General features: G+C 60.7%; 1 protein-coding gene across 2 annotated transcripts in view; it reads left to right on the top strand.

Moving 5' to 3' along the window:
- Positions 1 to 15112, top strand: part of ZC3H7B (zinc finger CCCH-type containing 7B) — a 50161-nt gene extending 35049 nt beyond the window's left edge. The window contains exons 10-23 of one of the 2 annotated variants that reach the window (XM_062202785.1): positions 446 to 593; positions 1323 to 1381; positions 2037 to 2136; positions 2488 to 2649; positions 4786 to 4991; positions 6054 to 6154; positions 6907 to 7088; positions 9480 to 9565; positions 12568 to 12701; positions 12816 to 12921; positions 13026 to 13134; positions 13288 to 13421; positions 13505 to 13668; positions 13948 to 15112. In XM_062202785.1, coding sequence (XP_062058769.1) covers positions 446 to 593; positions 1323 to 1381; positions 2037 to 2136; positions 2488 to 2649; positions 4786 to 4991; positions 6054 to 6154; positions 6907 to 7088; positions 9480 to 9565; positions 12568 to 12701; positions 12816 to 12921; positions 13026 to 13134; positions 13288 to 13421; positions 13505 to 13668; positions 13948 to 14218 — 1962 coding nt within the window. In that variant the 3' untranslated portion in view covers positions 14219 to 15112. Of the gene's footprint in view, positions 1 to 271; positions 594 to 1322; positions 1382 to 2036; positions 2137 to 2487; positions 2650 to 4785; positions 4992 to 6053; positions 6155 to 6906; positions 7089 to 9479; positions 9566 to 12567; positions 12702 to 12815; positions 12922 to 13025; positions 13135 to 13287; positions 13422 to 13504; positions 13669 to 13947 lie in introns of both variants that reach the window. The other variant, XM_062202784.1, reaches the window with a different exon arrangement.
- The last annotated feature ends 5048 nt before the right edge of the window (positions 15113 to 20160 follow it).

Genomic DNA, 20160 nt, shown 5'->3' with positions numbered 1-20160 from the left:
TCTTGCCTCTCAAGCCCCGATCCCACCGGGCGCTGTGCTGTCCTGTGAGGGGTGGGGGGAGGGCCCTGTCTCCACATCACGCTTGGGGAAACTGAGGCCCAGGGGGATAAGAAGGAAGCTGCAGAACAGACCCCCCGGGGAAGGGCTGTGAGGAGCCCCAGCTCTGCCTCCTGGGGCAGCTTAGGGCCGAGCCGCACCCAGGGGCAGAGTGCCCAGTTCTGCCCAGGTCTGGTGGTCGCCTCCTCTGACCCCACTCCGTCCCCACCCGCAGTCTCTGGTCCAGGGTGGCCTGCCCGGCGGCGGCGTGCCTAGTGAGTTGCCCCAGCTGATACCCGTGTTTCCCGGCGGGACCCCGCTGCTGCCACCCGTGGTGGGCGGCTCCATCCCCGTCTCCAGCCCACTGCCCCCTGCCTCCTTTGGCCTCGTCATGGACCCCTCCAAGAAGCTGGCCGCCTCTGTGCTGGACGCCCTCGACCCCCCAGGCCCCACGTTGGACCCCCTGGACTTGCTGCCCTACTCGGAGACCCGACTAGACGCCCTTGAAAACTTCGGGTCAACCCGCAGCTCCCTGGACAAGCCCGACTCCTTTCTGGGTGAGGCCTGAGTGGGCACGTGTGTCCCCCACCCCCTGACACTTTGCACAGTGCTGGCACATCTCTAGTCTCTGGAGAATTAGCTGTGACCCCGTGGCGGCCAGGGTCACATGTTCCTGTGTTGTGCTCAGTGCGGGACTGAGGCCTAAGCCAGTGGCGTCTTGTTCAGGATCAGAGAGCAGAGCTGGGATAGTTATGGATCCAGTTGCCTAGTCTAGGGCTCTCTGCCCACCCTCTTGGGCCCTGGGGGTCCCACAGGGATCATCCTGAGGCTGAGGGCAGGCAGAAGCCACGGGCCCCTCGGTGCTGGTGGGACTGGCTTGTGGGTGGGCAGTCAGACCTCAGCCCAGGGAGACTTCCTGGAGGAGCCGATGGCTGGGCAGGATCCTGAAGAAGTCCATCTGTTGGGCATATGGTGCCAGGGCACTGGCCTAGCATGTGTAGGGGCTGGCCGGTGACCAGCACAGTTGCTGCAGGGGATTGTTGGCTGGAACGCTGATCTCAGGGACCTAGGAACCAAGCGCAGGAGTTGGGGGCGGTGGGAGCCTCAGAAGGTTTAAGCAAGAGCTGGACTGGGAGCCTCTGCCGCAGGGCAGTGGCCGAGAGGGTGGAGAGGTCGGCATAGCCTGAAGGCCTCTCTGAGCCAGAAATGCCTGAGCGGAGGCCCGGGAAGGCCTCTGCTGCCTGCAGGTCCAGCCCTGGTGACCCTTGTGTCTTCTCCCTGCCCAGAAGAGACCAACTCGCAAGACCACCACCCCCCAAGCAGTACTCAGAAACCAGCCCCATCAGTGAGTACCTTGGGGACCCCATGGCCAAGCCCTCCTGGGAAGGGGGTGGGCTCCAGAGTAGGGGGTGAACCCCCTGCATGGGGTCAGGTGATACAAGGAGAGGCACCCACAGAGTAGACAGGCCAGAGCTGCTCTAGCCCTTTTCCCCCAGCTGCCTGCTGGGAGAGCACACAGCAGTGGACAGGGACATCCAGGCCCAGAGAGGTTAAGTGACTGCCTGGGGTTCATCGTTGGTCTCCAAACTCAGGAGGCGGACCGGCAGTGACCTCAGCCTGGGCTCCTGCTGTGTGGCCCCAGGGAAGTCACCTCACCTCTGAATCTCACCCTCCTTCCCATCTGCTGATGGCCTGGCCTTGGGGTTTGTTTGGTGTGGGGGGAGTGCGTGCAGAGGCTCCAGTCAGACCACTCCTGCCTTCACCAAGGAGTGGTCTGGGCTGGGACCACCGTCACCCACTAGCCTAGGGCTTGAGACCAGGTGCATCCTGATATTCCGGGCTCTTGGGTAATAAGGGTGGGGAGCATCCTAGGCTCTTGTTCTACTCTTGGGTGGGATGGGGGCTTCCTGGAGCAGCCCCCTACCTCTAGTGCCCAGCCTGGCCCTGGCGGTCCCAGCCATCACCCAGGGCCCAAACTGACCACCCCCTCCCCCTCACAGCCAGAGCCCTCCATGCCCAACACAGCCTTGCTCATCAAGAACCCCTTGGCGGCCACCCACGAGTTCAAGCAGGCCTGCCAGCTCTGCTACCCCAAGACAGGTAACGCTGCCTCCCCTCTGCCCCAGGGCACCCAGCGTGAAAGAACCCAGGGCATCAGCAGGAAGAGAGGGTGGGGGATGAAGGGTGAGCGCCTGTCAGCCTGCCCTGGGCCAGGCCCCGTCTTCACTGTTTGTTCTAGAATCAGTGAGTCGGGACGTGGTAGGAAGCGGGTGGAGGGAGAGAATGGGCTCCTTGGAGGGGTCTCCCACAGCACTGGGGCCCCCTGGCTCCGAGGCACGGGGAGCAGGGGAGGCTGTCGCATGGCTGTGGGTGCTCTGGAGAGGGCAGGGGGAGCCCATCCCTGCACCCTGCCCGGGCCACCAGCGTCGCCCTCGTCCTCCCCGCCCACAGGCCCCAGGGCCGGTGACTATGCCTACCGCGAGGGCCTCGAGCACAAGTGCAGGCGGGACCTCCTGCTCGGCCGCCTCCGGAGCTCCGAGGACCAGGCCTGGAAGCGGATCCGGCCTCGGCCCACCAAGACCAGCTTCGTGGGCTCCTACTACCTGTGCAAAGGTGGGTGGGCTGTGGCAGGAGCCGGCAGCACAAGCAGAGCCCAGCTCCCGCCGCCCCCATACCCACTGCCCCTCCACTCCTGCTAAAAGTACACAGAGCAGGTGTAGTTTCCACGGCACAAGTGGGAGCTGAGAGGGCTCCTGGGGCCCATCAAGGCCAAGTGCAGTCAAAGTAAATAAGCATCTCCTGTCCTGATGGCGCTCTGGACAGGTGGGGGACCTCCGTGCCTGTGTCCTCCAGTGCCGGCGACAGCCAGTGTGTGGAGAGCCAGTTCTGTGAGCCTTCCAGGTCCCACGGGGCTGCTGGGAGGAGGGGAAAGAAGTGGCGTGTGCTCAGGGCTCCGTGAACTTCGGCTCTTCTCAGCCGCACGTTGCTGTCATTGTCCTCACTCTGGCTCGTGTCAGTTGCGTTGGTGTTGAACGGACACTCGTCACCTGCCTCGCTGGCTTTCCTCTGCTCCCCACCCTGGCTCCTTGGGCCAGTCTGCTTGGGCCAGATTGTTCACACCTTGGAGTGCTCACTGTTGCACCTCCTTAACAACTCTGAGTTAAGAAGTTGAGGCTTTGAGAATCCACCCCAGGCTCTGCCTTTGTCCCTGCACCCAGCCCAGGACCTTGGGTCTCCCGGGCCTTCTGGACCAGCTCGAGCCTGGCTGGTTCCAGGTCGTCTGACCGCTGCCCTCCTAGGTCTCCATCAGACCACGGCCTGTAGCCATGGGATAAGTCCAGATTCCACAGTGAGGCGTCTGAGTGCCCGTATCCACCTCCTGCTCCCTCTGTCCCAGCCATTCCCAAAGCACACTGTGCCCTTTGGCCTCTGCTCACCTCTGTAAGTGCTCCCGGATCTTGGGAAGCCTTCTCTGCACTGCCCCTCCCCCGTCCCCTCCCAGCAACACTCTCCTGTGCCCCTGTGTGCCTAGAGACTGCGTGGGGACAGCACAGGGCAGACAGAAGAGCAGGGCCCACCCCTGGAGGTGCAGGACTCCAGATTCTAAGCCTGCTTCCCCTTCTCCAAACACCCCCACCCCCACTATTGCCCACAACAAGCCCGCGTCCCTTGCTTATGGAAAAGCCCATTGTGGGGGCAGGCACTGGGTGCAGTGGGTTAGATGCCAGTCGGAATGCTTGCATCCTGTATCAGGGCTCCTGGGTTTCAGTCCTGGCTCTGCTTCTGGTTCCATCTTCCTGATGGTGTGCACTCTATGAAGCAGCAGGTGCTAGGGTCCCTGCCACCCACATGGGAGACCTGGCTGGAGTTCTAGGCTCCTGGCTTTGGCCAGGCCCAGCCCTGGCTCTTGTAGCCATTTAAAGCGTGAACCAGGGGATGGAAGGTCTGTGTCTGTCTCCCTCTCTCTCTGCTTTCAAATGAATAAGTTTTAAAAAGATATGGTAGGAGGGGTCGGGATTATGGTACAAGTGGGTCAAGCTACTATCTGGAATGGCAGCATCCCATAGATAGGAGCACTGGTTCAGGACCGGGCTGCTCCACTTCTGATCTAGCTCCCTGCCACTGTACCTGAGGAAGTAGCAGAAGATGGTGCAAGTGCTTGGGCCCCTCCCACCCATGCAGGAGACCTGGATGGATTTTGGCTCTTGGCTTTAGCTTGGCCCAACCATTGGCTGTTTTGGCCATCTGGGGAGTGAACCAACAGATTGAAGATCTCTTTCTCTGTCTCTTTTGCTGTCACTTCACCTTTCAGATAAATAAGTAAATAAATCTTAAAAAAAAAGAAAAGAAAAGAAAAGTTAGTTGGGACTCAGGGGTGCTGGGAATCCCAGCCTGGGTCTGTGTGACTCCAAAGGCCACACTCTTAGCTGTGCAGATTTAGTTTCCTGGTGAAAATGGATTTTTACTCCTACTCATGTGGAGGCTTGAGCACTTTTACAAAGCCCTTTCCCTGTCTTTTATCTTGCTTGACCCATACAAGGCAGCCCTGTTGTGTGTTGGGGGAGGGGGGGTAGGGGCAGGAATGATCGCCGAGCCCCACAGATGGGGAGGGCATCCCAGCCTTGCCCCTCCGCTCTTGCCGAGCCCCTGTGGGGTGGATCCAAGCCCCGCTGGCCGTGGCCAGGTTGTGGGGGCACCGTGGGCTGCCACCCCGCCTGGCGGAACGTGTGTCCTGTTGCCTCTTTGCAGACATGATTACCAAGCAGGACTGTAAGTACGGGGATAACTGCACCTTCGCCTACCATCAGGAGGAGATCGACGTGTGGACGGAGGAGCGGAAGGGCACCCTCAACCGAGACCTGCTCTTCGACCCGCTGGGGGGCGTCAAGCGCGGCAGCCTCACCATCGCCAAGCTCCTTAAAGAGCACCAGGGCATCTTCACTTTCCTCTGCGAGGTACCTGGCCGCCCCCGAGTTCCTCCCCGGGGTGTGCCCAGCCCCTGGCGTGGGCACTGTGGTGTGGGAGGCTTGGCCTTAGAACCAGCAGGTCCCTGGATTCGGAAAGTTGGGCCCCGAGGATCCTGCCTTTAGAGCCCAGATCCTACCCAGCCCCCTCGTCTTGCAAAGGTGGAAGTTGAGGCCAGAAAGAGAAATCATAGCCCTCACCCTGCTCCTTCCCGACAGTGGCCAGGTGCCAGGCTTGGGCCAGGGGGTTGGAGACTCCTCCCATCCTGCAACAGTGTGGGCGGGTAGATTTGCCTCATTTTACTGAAGCTGAGGTTCAGGGTGCGAGGCTCTTCTCACACGGCCAGAACGGGTGGAGCTGTGCTGCAGACCCGGGAGCCCAGACTCCCCAGTTCCTCCTGGGAGTGGCATGGTTGGTGCTGCTCATCTGTCCCCAGCAAGGTGTCCATGGCCTCGCTTTTCCCACCTCCCTCTGTGTGCCCTCCTCTGCAGCCGGGCCGGCTTTAGTGCACTTCCCTGCCTGTTCCCAGATGTGTCCTCCCCTGGAGTGCCTGCCTGTGGTCCCAGCAGCTCCACTGAGTCTCCTGCCCCAGCCTCCCCACCCTGCTGCAGCATGTTGAGAGTGGAGGCAGTGTCGTGTCCTGGAGCAAGGGCTCCAGGCCGCAGGTGCCATTCCACTCAGCCGGATCCTCTGCACCGCCCCTTCCCCCCACCCTTAGCCAGGCGCACTTGGCCGCCCCGCTCAGGAGTCCCGGCTCACAGCTGGGAGGCAGCAGGCAGTTCACAAAGCACCTGCAGGTCCTTCTTTGATCTTTCGGCCTTCACAGTGAGCCTGTGGTTACTCCCAGTTTACAGTCGGGGAAACTGAGGCTCAGGGACCAGAGTAACCCCTTGCTCCAGGCATGTGGAATGGTGGCATCAGAGAGAGGGGGCAGGGAGAGGAAGCAAGCCAACACAGGTCATCGGGACCCTAACTCAGGGCAGGGCTCACAGGGACCAAGCTGCTCGTCCCCTGGTGGCCTTGTGGGGTCCCAACCCACCTCCTCCCTGCAGATCTGCTTCGACAGTAAGCCCCGGATCATCAGCAAAGGCACCAAGGACTCTCCATCCGTCTGCTCCAACCTGGCTGCCAAACACAGCTTCTACAACAACAAGTGAGTGGCACCCACTGCTGCTCTGGGGGCCGGGGGGTGCTGGAGTGGCTCCCAGGGCAGCTTCGACGGCTGGGGACGGCAGGCGCCACGGATCCAGCCTCCACGTGGAACGCACAGGAGCCCCAGTCATCAAGTATCTATGTGTGATAACCCCAGCAGCCCTGCACGGGAGAAGCTACTGTCCCCGTGTACACCGGGGAGAAGGCTGAGGCTTGGAAGTAGCCTGGTCAGCAGGCACATGGGGCCCAGACTCTCCTCCTGTCCCACAACCCCCGCTGTCGTCATGGCAGCACTGGGCAGTGAGAGGAGGCGCTGGGTGTGAGGCCGCCCGCCTAAGCCCTCTCCTGCCCACCAGGACCTGGCCACAGCCTGACCAACGCCTGTTTCATGTTCTCTTGCCCTGGGTTTCCTCATCTGTAAAACTGACGATGGTCCCGTCATCAGTTATGGTTCCTGGCCCAGAGAGGTGCTTCACTGTTGTCCCTGGGGTGCAGAACCAGCTCTGGAGAATCAAGCCAGCAACCTTGGCTTGGTGGGCTTGGGTACCCTGTGCTTGTCGGAGCTGGGCCTTGAATCTAGGGCTGCCTCTGTGTGGTACCCGCACCTCTTCCCCACTGTCCCATCCGCGTTCATGGATGGTGCCTAGAGCGAGCACTCCCCTCGGGCTTGCCCGGCACTGCGCAGAGCGGCCCCAGCAGGAGCAGAGGGTCATCGAGCTGGGACTGCATGGTGTCCCTCCCCCTGCCCGCCAGGTGCCTGGTGCACATCGTCCGCTCCACCTCCCTCAAGTACTCCAAGATCCGCCAGTTCCAGGAGCACTTCCAGTTCGACGTGTGCCGCCACGAGGTGCGCTACGGCTGCCTACGCGAGGACAGCTGCCACTTCGCGCACAGCTTCATCGAGCTCAAGGTCTGGCTGCTGCAGCAGTACTCCGGTGAGGGCCCGGCGCAGGCGCGTGAGAACGGCTGGGCTTCAGGGCTGGGCAGTGCCGGTGGCTGGGGTGAGCTCCCTGGTGCAGCTGGTGCATCCTGGGTGGTGCAGAGGAGACAAAGCCTCCGGGCTGGGACTGTCCTGGGTGCGGGAAAGAAGCAGAAGTGGGGCCCTGGGCTGGGTAGACGTAGCTCCCGCTCCAGCTGCTCCACTCGCTCTGGGTGCTCGTCAGCAAGTCACTCTCCTGCTCACCTGGGAAGTGGAGCCCATGTGCCTCACCTGTCTCACGGGGATTTACCAGACAACCCTTTGTGCTGTGAACCACTTGAGGCCCTTGCTCGGAGAGCCTAGGGCAATCCACATACAACCAGGCACAGGAACCCCCTACATCCTCGGACCTAGGACGCACTTCTGCCCTCTGCTGTTGTAACTGAATCCACAGCATTGCTCTTGGGGGTGGGGGCATAGGGTATGGCCCCTGTCACCATCGCAGTCTTCCAGGGGTCACACTGACATGAGGTCAGGTGCACGTGAGTGCTGTGGTAAGACAGCAGGGGAGAGGGACAGGGAGAGGGGGCGTCTCTGAGGGAGTGACGTCTGAGCAGGGAAGTGCGTTCCAGGCAGAGGGAAAAACCAGTCCAGAGGCCCTAAGGCAGGAGCGAGCCATGTACAGGAAGAATTGGAAGGGGGGAGCTGGCAGCTTTGTGAGTGGAGGCCGTAGGGGTGAGGCTCAAGGGTTGGACCCAAGTCTGTAAGTCTCCATTTCTAGGTCTCAGACAGAAATTCCTGGGATTGTTCTATATATGATGTGCAGTGTCTGGAGGATTTTAAGTGGGTGTAGTTGTGTGATCTGATTAGTATTTTTCAAGTTGCTCTGACCACTGGGTACAGAATACAGGGGCAGGTCCAGAAAGCAGAGCGAGAAAGAGAGAAAGACATCTTCCATCAGCTGGTTCATTCCCCAAGTGCCCATAACAGCTGGGGCTGAGCCAGGCCAAAACCATGAGCCTGGAGCTTAATCTTCGTCTCCCACACGGGTGGCAGGGACCTAAGTACTTGGGCCGTCATCTGCTGCCTCCCAGGGTGCACACCAGCAGGAAGCGGGGTGGGAAGCAGGGGCACTCACTCCCAGATGGGATGTGCACATCTCAGCCACTGTGCCAAAGGCCCGCCTCAAGATTCTGGGTATATATTTAAAATATTAATTATTTGAAAGGTAGAGTGACAGAGCGAGATCTTGCACCTGCTGGTTCACTCCCTAAATGGCCTCAACAGCTGGGCCAGGCTGAAGCCAGGAGCCAGGAGCTCCACCCAGGTCTCCCACATGCGTGGCAGGGACTCAAGTCCGTGAGCCCGCCCCTGGTGCCTCCCAGGTGCATCGGCAGAAAGCTGGTGCTGCTGTCCCAGCTGCACCGCAGCTCCCGCCCCCTGGGCTTGTTCTGGTGGTGGAACCAGCGAGACTTGTTGGCCCAGATATGAGCACGAGACAGAGGACAGTGTCAGGTTCAAGTCTATGATGAGAGTATCTGGCGGAGTGAGGCTGCGTGTTCCGAGAAGGGGGAAGTTGTCAGAGGAGCAGTTTTGGGGGTAACACTGGGACTCAGTGTAGAACTAGGGTCTGAGCTGCCTGTTGGACTTCGAGTGACTGTGCCGAGCAGGCGGCGGACATAGGAACGGTCTGGGCTTAGATGCGTATTTTGGGCTCGTCAGTGGGGACCTGGGTGTCAGGTGCAGTGCCTGGCTCAGTGATGAGCACCTGCTAGGGATCAGCATCTAAAGGACAAGGCAGGAAGCAGGACAAACTGTGGGGAAAACACAACGACGTGGAGATGGGAGGGGAGGTTTCACGGAGCAGGCACTGAGCAGGACCTCCAGGGTAGGCTCTGTATCCCTAGCCTGAGGCTGGTGTGGCTCTGATGGGGAGGGTCTGGGGACCCTCCGGGGACTAGCAGTGAAGAGCCCTGATGCCTCGATGAGCTGGTGAGTGAGCCCCGGGGCAGGGGCTGCCGTGCAGGGGGTGGCCCCACTGTAGGAGGCCGGGTCAGGAAAGGGGGCTCAGCTGCTGGCCGGAGACAGGGACACTGGCCCAGGCGCAGGGATCCCACACTGTGGCGTAGAGCAGCCTCTTCCTACTGCATTTCCCCTCCCTGAGCCGTATTTCATCCCCTCGGCCTTTGTGAGGGCTCGGAGCGGGGCCCGCGTCCCCATTCTGCAGATAAGCAGGCGGGCCCAGAGAGGGGTCATTTCCTGCACCCCGCGTCTGTCCATGGCAGAGCCGGACAGGAGTGAGGCTCCTCCACCTGGGCCTCTGGTGGCATTGGCACCTTGGGGGGCCCTCGTCTTGCTCCTGGCCAAACCCCTTCAAGGATGCCTGTCTGGCCCCTGCCCTCCCCAGGCATGACCCATGAAGACATCGTTCAGGAATCCAAGAAGTATTGGCAGCAGATGGAGGCCCACTCGGGGAAGGCCAGCAGCAGCTTGGTAAGGCCCAGGCACGGCTCACAGAAGGTGGTGAGGATGCTCTGGGGACTCCGGACGTGTCCCTTCCTGGATTCCCTGGAAGTGAAGATCTTTCCGATTCCACATCTGCCTGGGGTGTGCGGTTACACGGACAGACAGATGCGTTCACGTACATAAATGCACTTGTTCCTGTCTTTCTGAACCATTTGAGAGTAAGCTGCAGGTGTGTGTGTTCTGAAAATAAGCACTTTCACACGACCCCACTGCAGTCGCCGACTGATGATTTTGACTCAAAGTGCCTCCACTGTGAACTTCAGAAAAAAGATTGATTTATTTATTTGCAAGGCAGAGTTTCAGAGAGGCAGAGAGGTCTTCCATCTCCTGGTTCACTCCCCAAATGGCTGCAACGGCCAGAGCTGGGCCGTTCCGAAGCCAGGAGCCAGGAGCTTGTTCCAGGTCTCCCACGTGGGTGCAAGGGCCCAAGCGCTTGGGCCATCTTCTGCTGCTTCCCAGGTGAATTAGCAGGGAGCTGGATCGGAAGTGGAGCAGCCAGGACTCGAGCTGGCTCCCATATAGGATGCCAGTACTGCAGGCAGTGGTAGCATTACCCACTACACCACAGTGCTGGCCCCTGAACTTTTTCTTTAAGATTTATTGATATATTTGAAAAGCAGAGGTACAGAGAGAAAGGGAAAGACAGAGAGAGAGAGAGACCTTCCATCTTCTGGTTCACTCTCTAAATGGCCAGGGCTGTGCCAGGCTGAAGCCAGAAGCCAGGAGCTTCACCCAGGTCTCCTATGTGAGTGCAGGAGCCCAGACCCTTGGGCCGTGTTCTGCTGCTTTCCTGGGCACGTTAGCAGGTCGCTGGATCAGGAGTTCCAGGAGCATCTGGGACTCAAACTGGCACCCATATGGAAATGCCAGTGTTGCAGGCAGTGGCTTAACCTGCTGCACTTCAGTGCCAGCCCCATAAACTTGAACTTCCCCCTCTGTGACTGAGAATTCCTTCTGGGGAGATGGTGTGTGAATGACCCGGAACTTACAAACTGCGCCCCCAACCCCCACCACGTGTCATCTCTTGTCCACCTTGATCCTCACCCTGGTCCTGAAGATGTGACCTGTGGTACTGTGGCATTTGCAGATGGGAAAACTTGGGCTCAGAGCCCAGGACTCGCCTGCTCCCTCCCTGCCTGCACCATTCCCACCCCATCACCCATCACAGCCCGGCCTGCCTGTCTCCCAGGGGAGTGGGCAGCCTCGTGAGCCCTGATGCCACAGCTCCCCGGGCAGCGGGATCTCGAGCCATACCTGACAGTGGGGACGCTGAGCTCAGAGGGGTAGTCTTGGGGCCCAGGGGACAGCGATGTGAGGTGAGGCTGGGTGGCCCTTTCTCTCAGGGGGAGGCTGGGCCCCTGAGCCCCTGAGCTATCCCGAGTGTGGCAGGGAGAGAGGCCTTCCCTGTCTGCCACGTCTCCTCGCTCCTAGGCCCTTCCCTCGCTCTCCCCTCTCCCTGGTCTATCTCTTGTGATGTCTTTTCCTCTCCCCTCATTTCTTTTTGTGCTGTGAGGAGGGGCAGAGGCACCACCTGTGGCCTCACCTCCTGCATCCCTCGGACCCCTGATTCCTGCCCGGTGGTGCTGCCAGGGCCCAGGGACCGGGTGCAGGCCTAGCTGCCTGTGGGTGCCAGAAAGGGCTCACCCGCCTCCTGCTGCCCACCCACCCAAGACGCTGGCTCAGGTGTGAGGCCTCTTGCTTGCTTCCACTCCAGAGGGTGGGGCCTGTGGCTTGGGGAGCCAGGGCAGAATCTCTGCTCCATGCCTCCCACAAAGTGGCACGAGCACCTGCTGCGTGCCAGGCCCCTGTCCTCACACAGCTCACCTGTGGCGGGTCAGCAACATCTCTGAGTTTGTCAGATGGGACCGTGAGACCCTACAGACGCAGGCCTGGGCCTGGACCTGGCCCAGGAGGAGCCAGAGAACCAGTGTGTGTGGCTCGCTCGTTACAGCAGGGCTCAGCCACTACCCCACTCCCTCGCCTGCCAAGCAGGAGCCATTCCTTCTTCTCGCTCTTCTTGTGAGAATCCGGGACCCTCTGGAGCCGATAGCAATAAGGCTAGCCTTCTGCCCACCTAGCGCAGGCGGCATCCCACTACGAAGGCCTGCGTTTACCTTGTCACTAGAGTGGGGCACTGTGCATCCCAGGTCCCAGGCAGAGCCCCCTCCTGCTGTAAGACAGGCCTGGGCTGGGTCCTGGGGGTGGTCCACAGTGCCGGTGCTAGGAGTCCCTGCGACAGGAGACACACACTTGCCTGGAGAAGCCAGGGCTGCCCAGAGGATGCTGGGGCACACACTTGGAGCAGCAGGCTGCCCAGCACAGCCGCGTGGGCGCCTTCCCCACCCCCGGCCCCTCCCTCTGTGCAGGTAGAGCAGGACTTTCTGCCTGCGAAGCAAAGGCTGGGACAGAGGGTGAGGAAGGAGCACGGGGGCGGGGCCTAGAGACATTGCCCTGGGGGAGGGGCCAGGGATGCCCCACCTCCACAGGGGTGTTCCTCCTGTCGGACTCCTGAGTTCTTAAGGCCCAGTGCTCATAACTGGATGCGTCAGTCAGCACAGGTAGTGTAGGGCTGGGAGTTTGTGGAACGGGCAGCTGTGACCTGGGAGGGCTCCAGGGAGGGCTTCCTTTTGGAGGTGTTGCAGTTTCTAGAACGAGCTGCATGAAGAATGGAGGGAGGGCATTCCAGCAGGTGTGAAGGCAGGCAGGTGTGACGGGAGAGCAAGTGCAGCTGTTCCACCGAGCAGGCCTCCACAGGAGTGAGGTCAGGGGGGACGACCAGAGGAGGCGGGCAGAGCACCTGGTCGGGAGTCAGGAGCCCCCTCAGGCTCCCACGCTGAGAAGCCCTGGGGTTTGTGTCAGGAGGCCACCGTGTGCCCGGAGAGCCAGTCCATGCCAAGGCCCTGAGTGGCCCCCGCACTCCCAGAGGCGAGGCCCCAGCGCGTCACAGGCTCCTCTCCCCACCCCTGCAGGGAACCCCTCGGAGCCACGGGCCCAGCACCTTTGACCTGCAGATGAAGTTCGTGTGCGGCCAGTGCTGGAGGAACGGGCAGGTGGTGGAGCCTGACAAGGACCTCAAGTACTGCAGTGCCAAGGCCCGGCACTGGTGCGCGGGGCCCAGGCAGGGCTCGGGCGGGATGGGCGCTCTCGGGGGAGATCATAGAGCCCCACGGCCCTGCCCTGACCTCTCGCTACCGCCTCCCCTCTGTCCTACCTACAGCTGGACCAAGGAGCGGCGGGTCCTCCTGGTGATGTCCAAGGCCAAGAGGAAATGGGTGTCCGTGAGGCCCCTGCCATCTATCCGCAACTTCCCACAGCAATACGACGTGAGCCGGGAGCCGGGGTCAGGGCTGTGGGCCTGGGAGGGCCTGCCCGCCAGCCCGGGCAGTGGTGCCGCCCAGTGGACTCAGCAAGCTCCCCTCCCCCCCAGCTCTGCATCCATGCGCAGAACGGCCGCAAGTGCCAGTACGTGGGCAACTGCTCTTTCGCACACAGCCCCGAGGAGAGAGACATGTGGACGTTCATGAAGGAGAACAAGAGTGAGTGACAGGCTGAGTGCCCCCACCCCAGCCCCGGCAGCCCTCCCTCTGCCACCTGCCCTCCCCCAGCCTCACCAGCTGGGCAGGGATCCTGGGGCAGAATGGACGGAGAAGCCCCCTCACCAGGCACTCTGTCCCCCGTCCCCTGCCCAGTCTTGGACATGCAGCAGACCTACGACATGTGGCTGAAGAAACACAACCCAGGGAAGCCGGGGGAAGGGACCCCGATCAGCTCTCGGGAAGGGGAAAAGCAGATCCAGATGCCCACGGACTATGCTGACATCATGGTAAGGCCCGGGGCCCTGGGCTGAGCCCGCCCAGGAGGGGCCGGCAGCGTGGGGCGTGGGCGTCCATGGTGCTGTGTCCCCAGATGGGCTACCACTGCTGGCTCTGCGGCAAGAACAGCAACAGCAAGAAGCAGTGGCAGCAGCACATCCAGTCGGAGAAGCACAAGGAGAAGGTCTTCACGTCCGACAGCGACGCCAGCGGCTGGGCCTTCCGCTTCCCCATGGGCGAGTTCCGGCTCTGCGACAGGTGCTCCAGGGAGGCAGGCCCGCGGGAGGGGGACCCTGGCCGGCCCTGGCTCCTTGTGGCCTGGCAGTGGCATGCTGGGGGTGGAGGTGGGTCTTGGATGTGGGGAGAGGGGGCAGCAGCAGGTGGCTCAGCCCTGGGTCAGATCCCAGAGAGGGCCGGACGCCCGGGTGCTCCCTGAGTTGGAAGTGAAGGTACCCGGGAGAGGCCTGTTTGGGAGGGTAACCAGCCGGGGCAGGGAGGGCCCAGAACTAGGACAGTGAAGCCTCCGGCTGCCCACAGGCTCCAGAAGGGCAAGGCCTGCCCAGACGGGGACAAGTGCCGCTGTGCCCACGGGCAGGAGGAGCTCAGCGAGTGGCTGGACCGGCGCGAGGTCCTGAAGCAGAAGCTGGCCAAGGCCCGCAAGGACATGCTGCTGTGCCCGCGAGATGACGACTTCGGCAGGTACAACTTCCTGCTGCGAGAGGACGGGGACACCACCGGTGCCACCCCAGAGGCCCCTGCTGCTGCTGCCTCCTCTGCCGCCGCCGTTGCCACCACCACGGGGGAATAGGGCCAGGTCTTGGCTGTGGGCAGAGTCCTGGGGTCGGGGTCGGGGTGGGAAGAGAAGGCCTGATGGAAGGGCTAGGGCAAGCCAGCTGGGGGGTGGGGGACCGACCTCATCAGGCAGCCCCTGGTCCCCTGGGGCCCATCCATCCTCCCTGCCCCCACTGCCCCATGTGTGCATACCCAGGTGCACACGCTGCAGCCCCAGGCAGTCCCAGGGTCTGCATCCTGCTGAAACCTGGGCAGACCCTCCCCCACCCCCATGGCTCTCCTGGTTGGGGTGGGAGGGGCCTGGCTGACCCCTCCAACTTCAGCTTACAGCTTTAACTTCTGTCTGCTCCTACAGGGGGCCCAAAGCTCAGGGCTGGGGAGCCTGGGGTCCCCACTTGAATCTGCAGCAGGAGGGGCTTTCTCCTTGGTCCCCCACCCTATCCACTTGCCCTGGGGGCAGATCAGGATACCACAGAGGGCAGGGGACCCTGATTAGCTTTAAAATGCAGCCCCAGGATGGAGCCAGGGACACTTAACTCCCCCCAGGCCCCAGTTTCCCCTCTGGCTAGAAGGGTGGGAGAGGCTGGACTGGTGATCTCTGGAGCCTGGTTGAGGAGTCTTGATTCTCTCCTTGATGCCCCCGCCCTGGCCCTTCTTCCTGTGGGCAGTTGAACATAGACTGTGGAGCCTTCAGCCTTTGGACGGGTCCCAACCCAATCTCCACTTTGCAGACACGAACACTGAGGCCCAGGGCAGGAGCTGGTCTGCCCAGGGTCTCCAGCCCACTGCTGGAGGCGGAGCTGGGATGAATGGGGGAGAGGCCACAATGCTCAGGGCCAGTTACTGGCTGGAGCCCTCAAGCCTCTTGGCAGGCAGGGATGGGGCCGTCTCTGAGTCGGGGGGGGGGGGGGGGGGGTCCCTGGAGGCTGGGGACGTGCAACTCTCATCAGCACCCCCTGGAGGGCAGAGGTGGCAGAGGACCGTGCTGGTGAGCTCAGGTTCTGCAGGAGGTGCAGTGGTGGGGAGGGGAGGGCCTGGGGCACGTGGAGAGAAGAGATGACCCTGGCACCTGGGCCACTCCAGGACGGCACATGACCCCTCTGTCCTGGCGACCATCGCAATCCTCTGCCCTCAACCCAGACACACCATGTGTCCATCTGTCCCAGCTCTTCCCGATGCCAGCCCTGCCAGCTGCCTGGGACCCCAGCTGACCCCAGCCCTTGCCCTTACCCACTAAGGCCTCTCCTGTTCCCCTCGTCTGACGTGTCTGTGTGTACCCCTTCCTTTCCATTCCACACCCCACGGGAAGACTCAGCCTCCTCCCCTGGCTCCCCAAACATTCCAGAATGCCCCATGCCATTGGCACAAGGAGCGGGACACCCCCGCAGACACCCAGGGACCAAGGTGGGGTGGGGGTGAGACGGAGAGAACAGAATACCCATGCTTCTCCCGGAGCAAAGACCGACCGTGCGGTGACAAACGAGGGGCACCAGGGCTCTGGAGGACCCTGCTCCTCATGCCGCCGCCGCCAGCCTTTTCCCGACAGCTGTGGCTTGCTCCCTTGCCTCCTCCCTGCCCCGCCCAGCAGGCCAGCTCTGCAGAGTCTGGGTGCTGGTGGCCTGCCCGGAGGGGAGGAGAGACCACAGCCAGGGTGGGGGCTGTGGCCGTGTCGATGACACTCGCCCCCGATCTGTGGTGTTGCTTCGTTGTCACCAGCCTTGTTCTAGTGTGTATATATGTCGCCCCCGTGATGCATATATACACAGGTATTAAATATATCGCTCTATATAATATTATATATGTGTGTGGTATCCAAGGAATCACTTCTAATGAGGGCTGAAGTTAAGGAAACGGCCAGAAGAATGCAGCCATTCTTGCGTGGGGGCGTGGTTTGTTTCCCCCGCCAAGGCCTTCGGGCTGTTGGTGAGGAGCTGAGCCCCGGAGCGGGATTGAGAGATGATCGGATAATTGGACTTGCCAAAGAAGTAGGCTGCGAGTCCAGGGTGTTCGTCTGCAGCTGTGATTGGACCGGGGCCCTGTGGGCAGGGAGTTAGGGGGCAAGGGCACGGCTTCAGCTGTGGCCTCTCTGCGGCCTGTGCGCACCCCTGGTCGGCAGGGCCAGGACAGCATGGCACGGTGGGGTGGGGGCGGGGCCTGCGTTTCTCAGCTGGCAGTAATCAATTTAATGGTCCTTTTAAAACGTCTGTGTATTAAAAATTTAAGAATACCACACTTTAATATTAAATATCATAAGGTCTAGTATCTTGATAATAATGTAGATGTTTTAATAACAATTTTTGTCCTTCTTAAAATAAAATGAAAGAAACTTGATTCTTTTAGCCTTTGTTCTAGAAAATAAATGTGTGCACTTTGACCCCAGTCCCCGAGGTGTTGCTCCCCAGCTGGCACTCGCGCCCAGAGGCCTGGGCTGCTCTGCACCCGTGGGGCAAAGCTGGCGGGCGCTGGCTGCGCCTGAGGCTGACATTCCGAGGGGTGAGGGCAGCCCCATGTCCCTGTGTACACAGAGGCCCAGCTGACCCCGCGCAGGCAGCACTGTTGGCAAGGACAAGCTGTGCTGTGCACAGTGGCCCCAGTGCCACCGTTCACCACCTCTCCCCACCTGCTCAATCTTCGCCAACGATGCTGCCCTGGGCTCTGCCCCTGGCGGAGGCAGCTCCCTCAGAAAGGTGAAGGGTCGTGCCGCGCATCGGGGCTGCACCCCCAGCTCCCCTAGGCTGGAGGCAGCCTGATGTCAGGTGGGTCCCCCAGCTGCTTCACCCTAGGAGGAGTGGATGTATTACAGCAGGGGTTCCAGGTGGGGGAGGGAGTCCTGTGGGGGGGGCTCTCACCGGGTAGTGTTCGCTGCAGCGCGGAGCCGCCCCAGGAGCAGAGGCCCAAGGCCAGGGAGTCATCGGGCCTGGTCTGCTGGAGGCGCTCCGCTGCCTGATGCAGGATGGGAGGGGGCGCTGAGCAGCTCGGTCACCGCAGGCCCGGGTCGGCTGGGGCGGCTGTCCCGTCCCTTCTCCCCGCAGCCCTGCAGGCCCAGGGCTGGAGTCCCTTCTCACCGCAGCCCTACAGGCCCGGGGCGGCTGTCCCTTCACCGCAGCCCTGCGGGCCCGGGGCGGGCGTCCCTCCTCACTGCAGCCCTGCAGGACCGCCGAGTACCCTTCACAGCCTCCGCAGACAGTGAGGGTTTCAAGGACTCCTGGGAAAGAGGCAGAACAAAGATGGAGAACCTCCTGGGAACTGGCTGTCAGCAGAGGTGCCCCTGGCTCTGTTCTGGGGTTCTTGGCTCCCCGACTGCATTGTGCAAACCTAAGTGGTGCAGGAAGCTGCAGCCCCTCCTGGGGCTGGAGAGAGAATGGTTTGCAGGAGGAAAGTCGAAGAGCACGTCAGTGGACCTCATGGACTAAACCTCAGTTTCCTTAAATTCCCACCTGGTCCTTGTTTGGCTTGGGTTGGTCAGCATTAACTAGGCACCCACTGCACCCTCACTCCTGGGATCCAAGACTGTGGGAGAAGCTGTGGCTGTCTTGAATCCAGGCTGCTGGCAGGGGTGGGGGGCGACCTACATAGAAGATTGTGGGGTAATGGGTGATGTGATGGGCACCGTGGTGGGAGACACTCAGCAAGCCAGGGAAGGCTCATCCAGGCTGGGAAGCCAGGTGGGCTTCCTGGAGGAGGAGATAGAACTGGAATTCAGGCTTCCAGAAGCTCGCGTCATTGTTAATCAGTGTGTACGCGACGCTGTGCGTCTTTTCCTCTTCATTCTGTGCCACATCTGTGGATCCATGCACCAGGGCCACCTGGATATTTGGTCGGTGGCTGAGATAGACCCCGGCAGTGGGCCCCCACTTGCTGACCTCAGGCCCACTGCTGGTCTTCAGCCTTGGAAGTAGAGACTGCAGTGAGGCCCACCCACGGTGCACCACTGCCGAGGGGCCTGGAGCGAGTCAGGTGACCCGGGAGCCTGCAGACGTGGCTCGGGTGGCCCTGGAGGGTTCTCCCTAAACTGCTCCCACACCGCACTGTTCCCCACCAGGGAGGCCCTGTGCAGCTTCCCAGGAAGTATCCCCAGGCCCTCAGGAAAGGGCAGCCCGGGACACTGGACCCACATGCTGGCTGGCAAGCTTGTGTCCATCTATCCTGGCACCTTCATTTCTGCCGGCCAGGGAGAGAGCAAAGCACAGAGATAGTTGTTTTTTGGTTTTTAAAGATTTATTTGAAAGGCAGAGCAGCAGAGAAAGAGGGCTCTTCAACCCGCTGGTTCACTCCCCAAATGCCTGCAGCAGCCGGAGCCCGGCAGGCTAAAGCCAGGAGCCAGGAGCTTCTTCCAGGTCTCCCGCCAGGCCCAAGCACCAGGGCCATCTTCCACTGCCTCCCCAGGCGCATTGGCAGGGAGCTGGATCAGAAGCGGAGCAGCCAGAAATGAGGATAATCCCCACACACCTGTGGCCCCTTCCGGACGTGTCCGGGGATGTGCCTGCCCCGCCCTCCCCCCTCCCTGCACCTGACCATCAGTGCCAGCTGGACACCGAGCGCAGAGCAGGGGTGCCGCTGTGGGCATTCAGGGGCACAGGCGTCCTCTAAAGGTGGGGAGTTTGCTGATGAGGCTTGGTGTTTGGTGTTGAACTCCCAGGGTCCAGCCTGGTGAGCAGGGGTACTTGTGCGTCAGGTGGGGTCTGCGGAAGACTCACAGGCGTGAATCCCCTGGAATGGCAACGTCAGGCAGCGGGGGCATTTCTGAGACACTTAGGGTACTTCCGGTTGTCTCTGAAGTCTCGCTCTGTGGCTGCCTGCCCATTCCACCCTTGTCAGCCAGAGCTTGCACTCCAGGGCTCGTAGGCCAAGAAGTAGTTAATGCACCAACTCACTGAGTCAATACTGTCTGCAAATCACAGGTAAACTCAAAGCAGCCTGCACACGGCCCTCTGCACCCATACTCCCGGGACACGGGGGTCGCCAGCTTGGGCCCTGGCTGGAATAGAACAGAAGGGGGCCTTGCTTTTGCCATGACCGAATATCGCTACATCCTCAAAACATACAGCTCTGGGGGTTAAGCTGCTGCCTGCGGTGCCAGCATCCATAGGACTGCGTGTTCGAGTCCCGGCTGCTCCACTTCCGATACAGCTCTCTGTTAACGCTCCTGGGAAAGCAGAAGACGGCCTGAGTACTTAGGCCCCGTCACCACCTGGGAGACCCAGACGGAGTTCCAGGCTTCTGGCTTTGGCCTGGCCCAGCTCTAGCTATTACAGGCATTTGAGGGAGTAAACCAGCAGATGAAAAATCGCTCTCTCACTCTGTCAAATAAAATATTTTTTAAGGACAGCATTTTTTGAAAAGATTTGTTTATTTATTTGAAAGGCAAAGTTAGAGAGAGAGAGGGAGGGAGGGAGAGACAGAGGTCATCCATCTGCTAGTTCACTCCCCAGATGGCCACAATGTCTGGGGCTGGGCTAGGCTGAAGCCAGGAGCTTCTTCCAGGTCTCCCACATGAATGGCAGGGACCCAAGCACTTGAGCTATATTCCACTTCTTTCCCAGGCACATTAGCAGGGAGCTGGCTGGGAAGTGGAGCAGCTGGGACTCAAACTGACACCCACATGGGATGCCCATATCACAGCCAGAGGCTTTGCCTGCTATGCCGCAACCCTGGCCTCTAAAATAGAATCTTTTTAAAAACAAAGAAATAAATTTGTTATGGGGGCAGGGATAAAAATGATGTCTCTGAAGTATGTACTTTATCAAAACTTTTGAGCGTTGAGCCATATACTGGTTTTTTTAGTCAAAGGTTAAAAATATTAATTTTTAATTATTTGAAAAAAGACCATAATATGGGGAGGATCATTTGGGAGGGAAGGAGGGCACGGAGAGGATACGCTAGGCCTGTCAGGAAGGGGAGAGGCTGGAGGGAGTCTTGGAGTGTTTTTGATTCTGAGCAAATTGGAATTCTGGGCAG

Source organism: Lepus europaeus, chromosome 10 (genome assembly GCF_033115175.1).
Source record: "Lepus europaeus isolate LE1 chromosome 10, mLepTim1.pri, whole genome shotgun sequence".
In the NCBI taxonomy this organism is placed as follows: Eukaryota; Metazoa; Chordata; class Mammalia; order Lagomorpha; family Leporidae; genus Lepus; species Lepus europaeus.
Note: the sequence above shows the minus strand (reverse complement) of the source record. Positions and strands in the feature narration are given on the sequence as shown.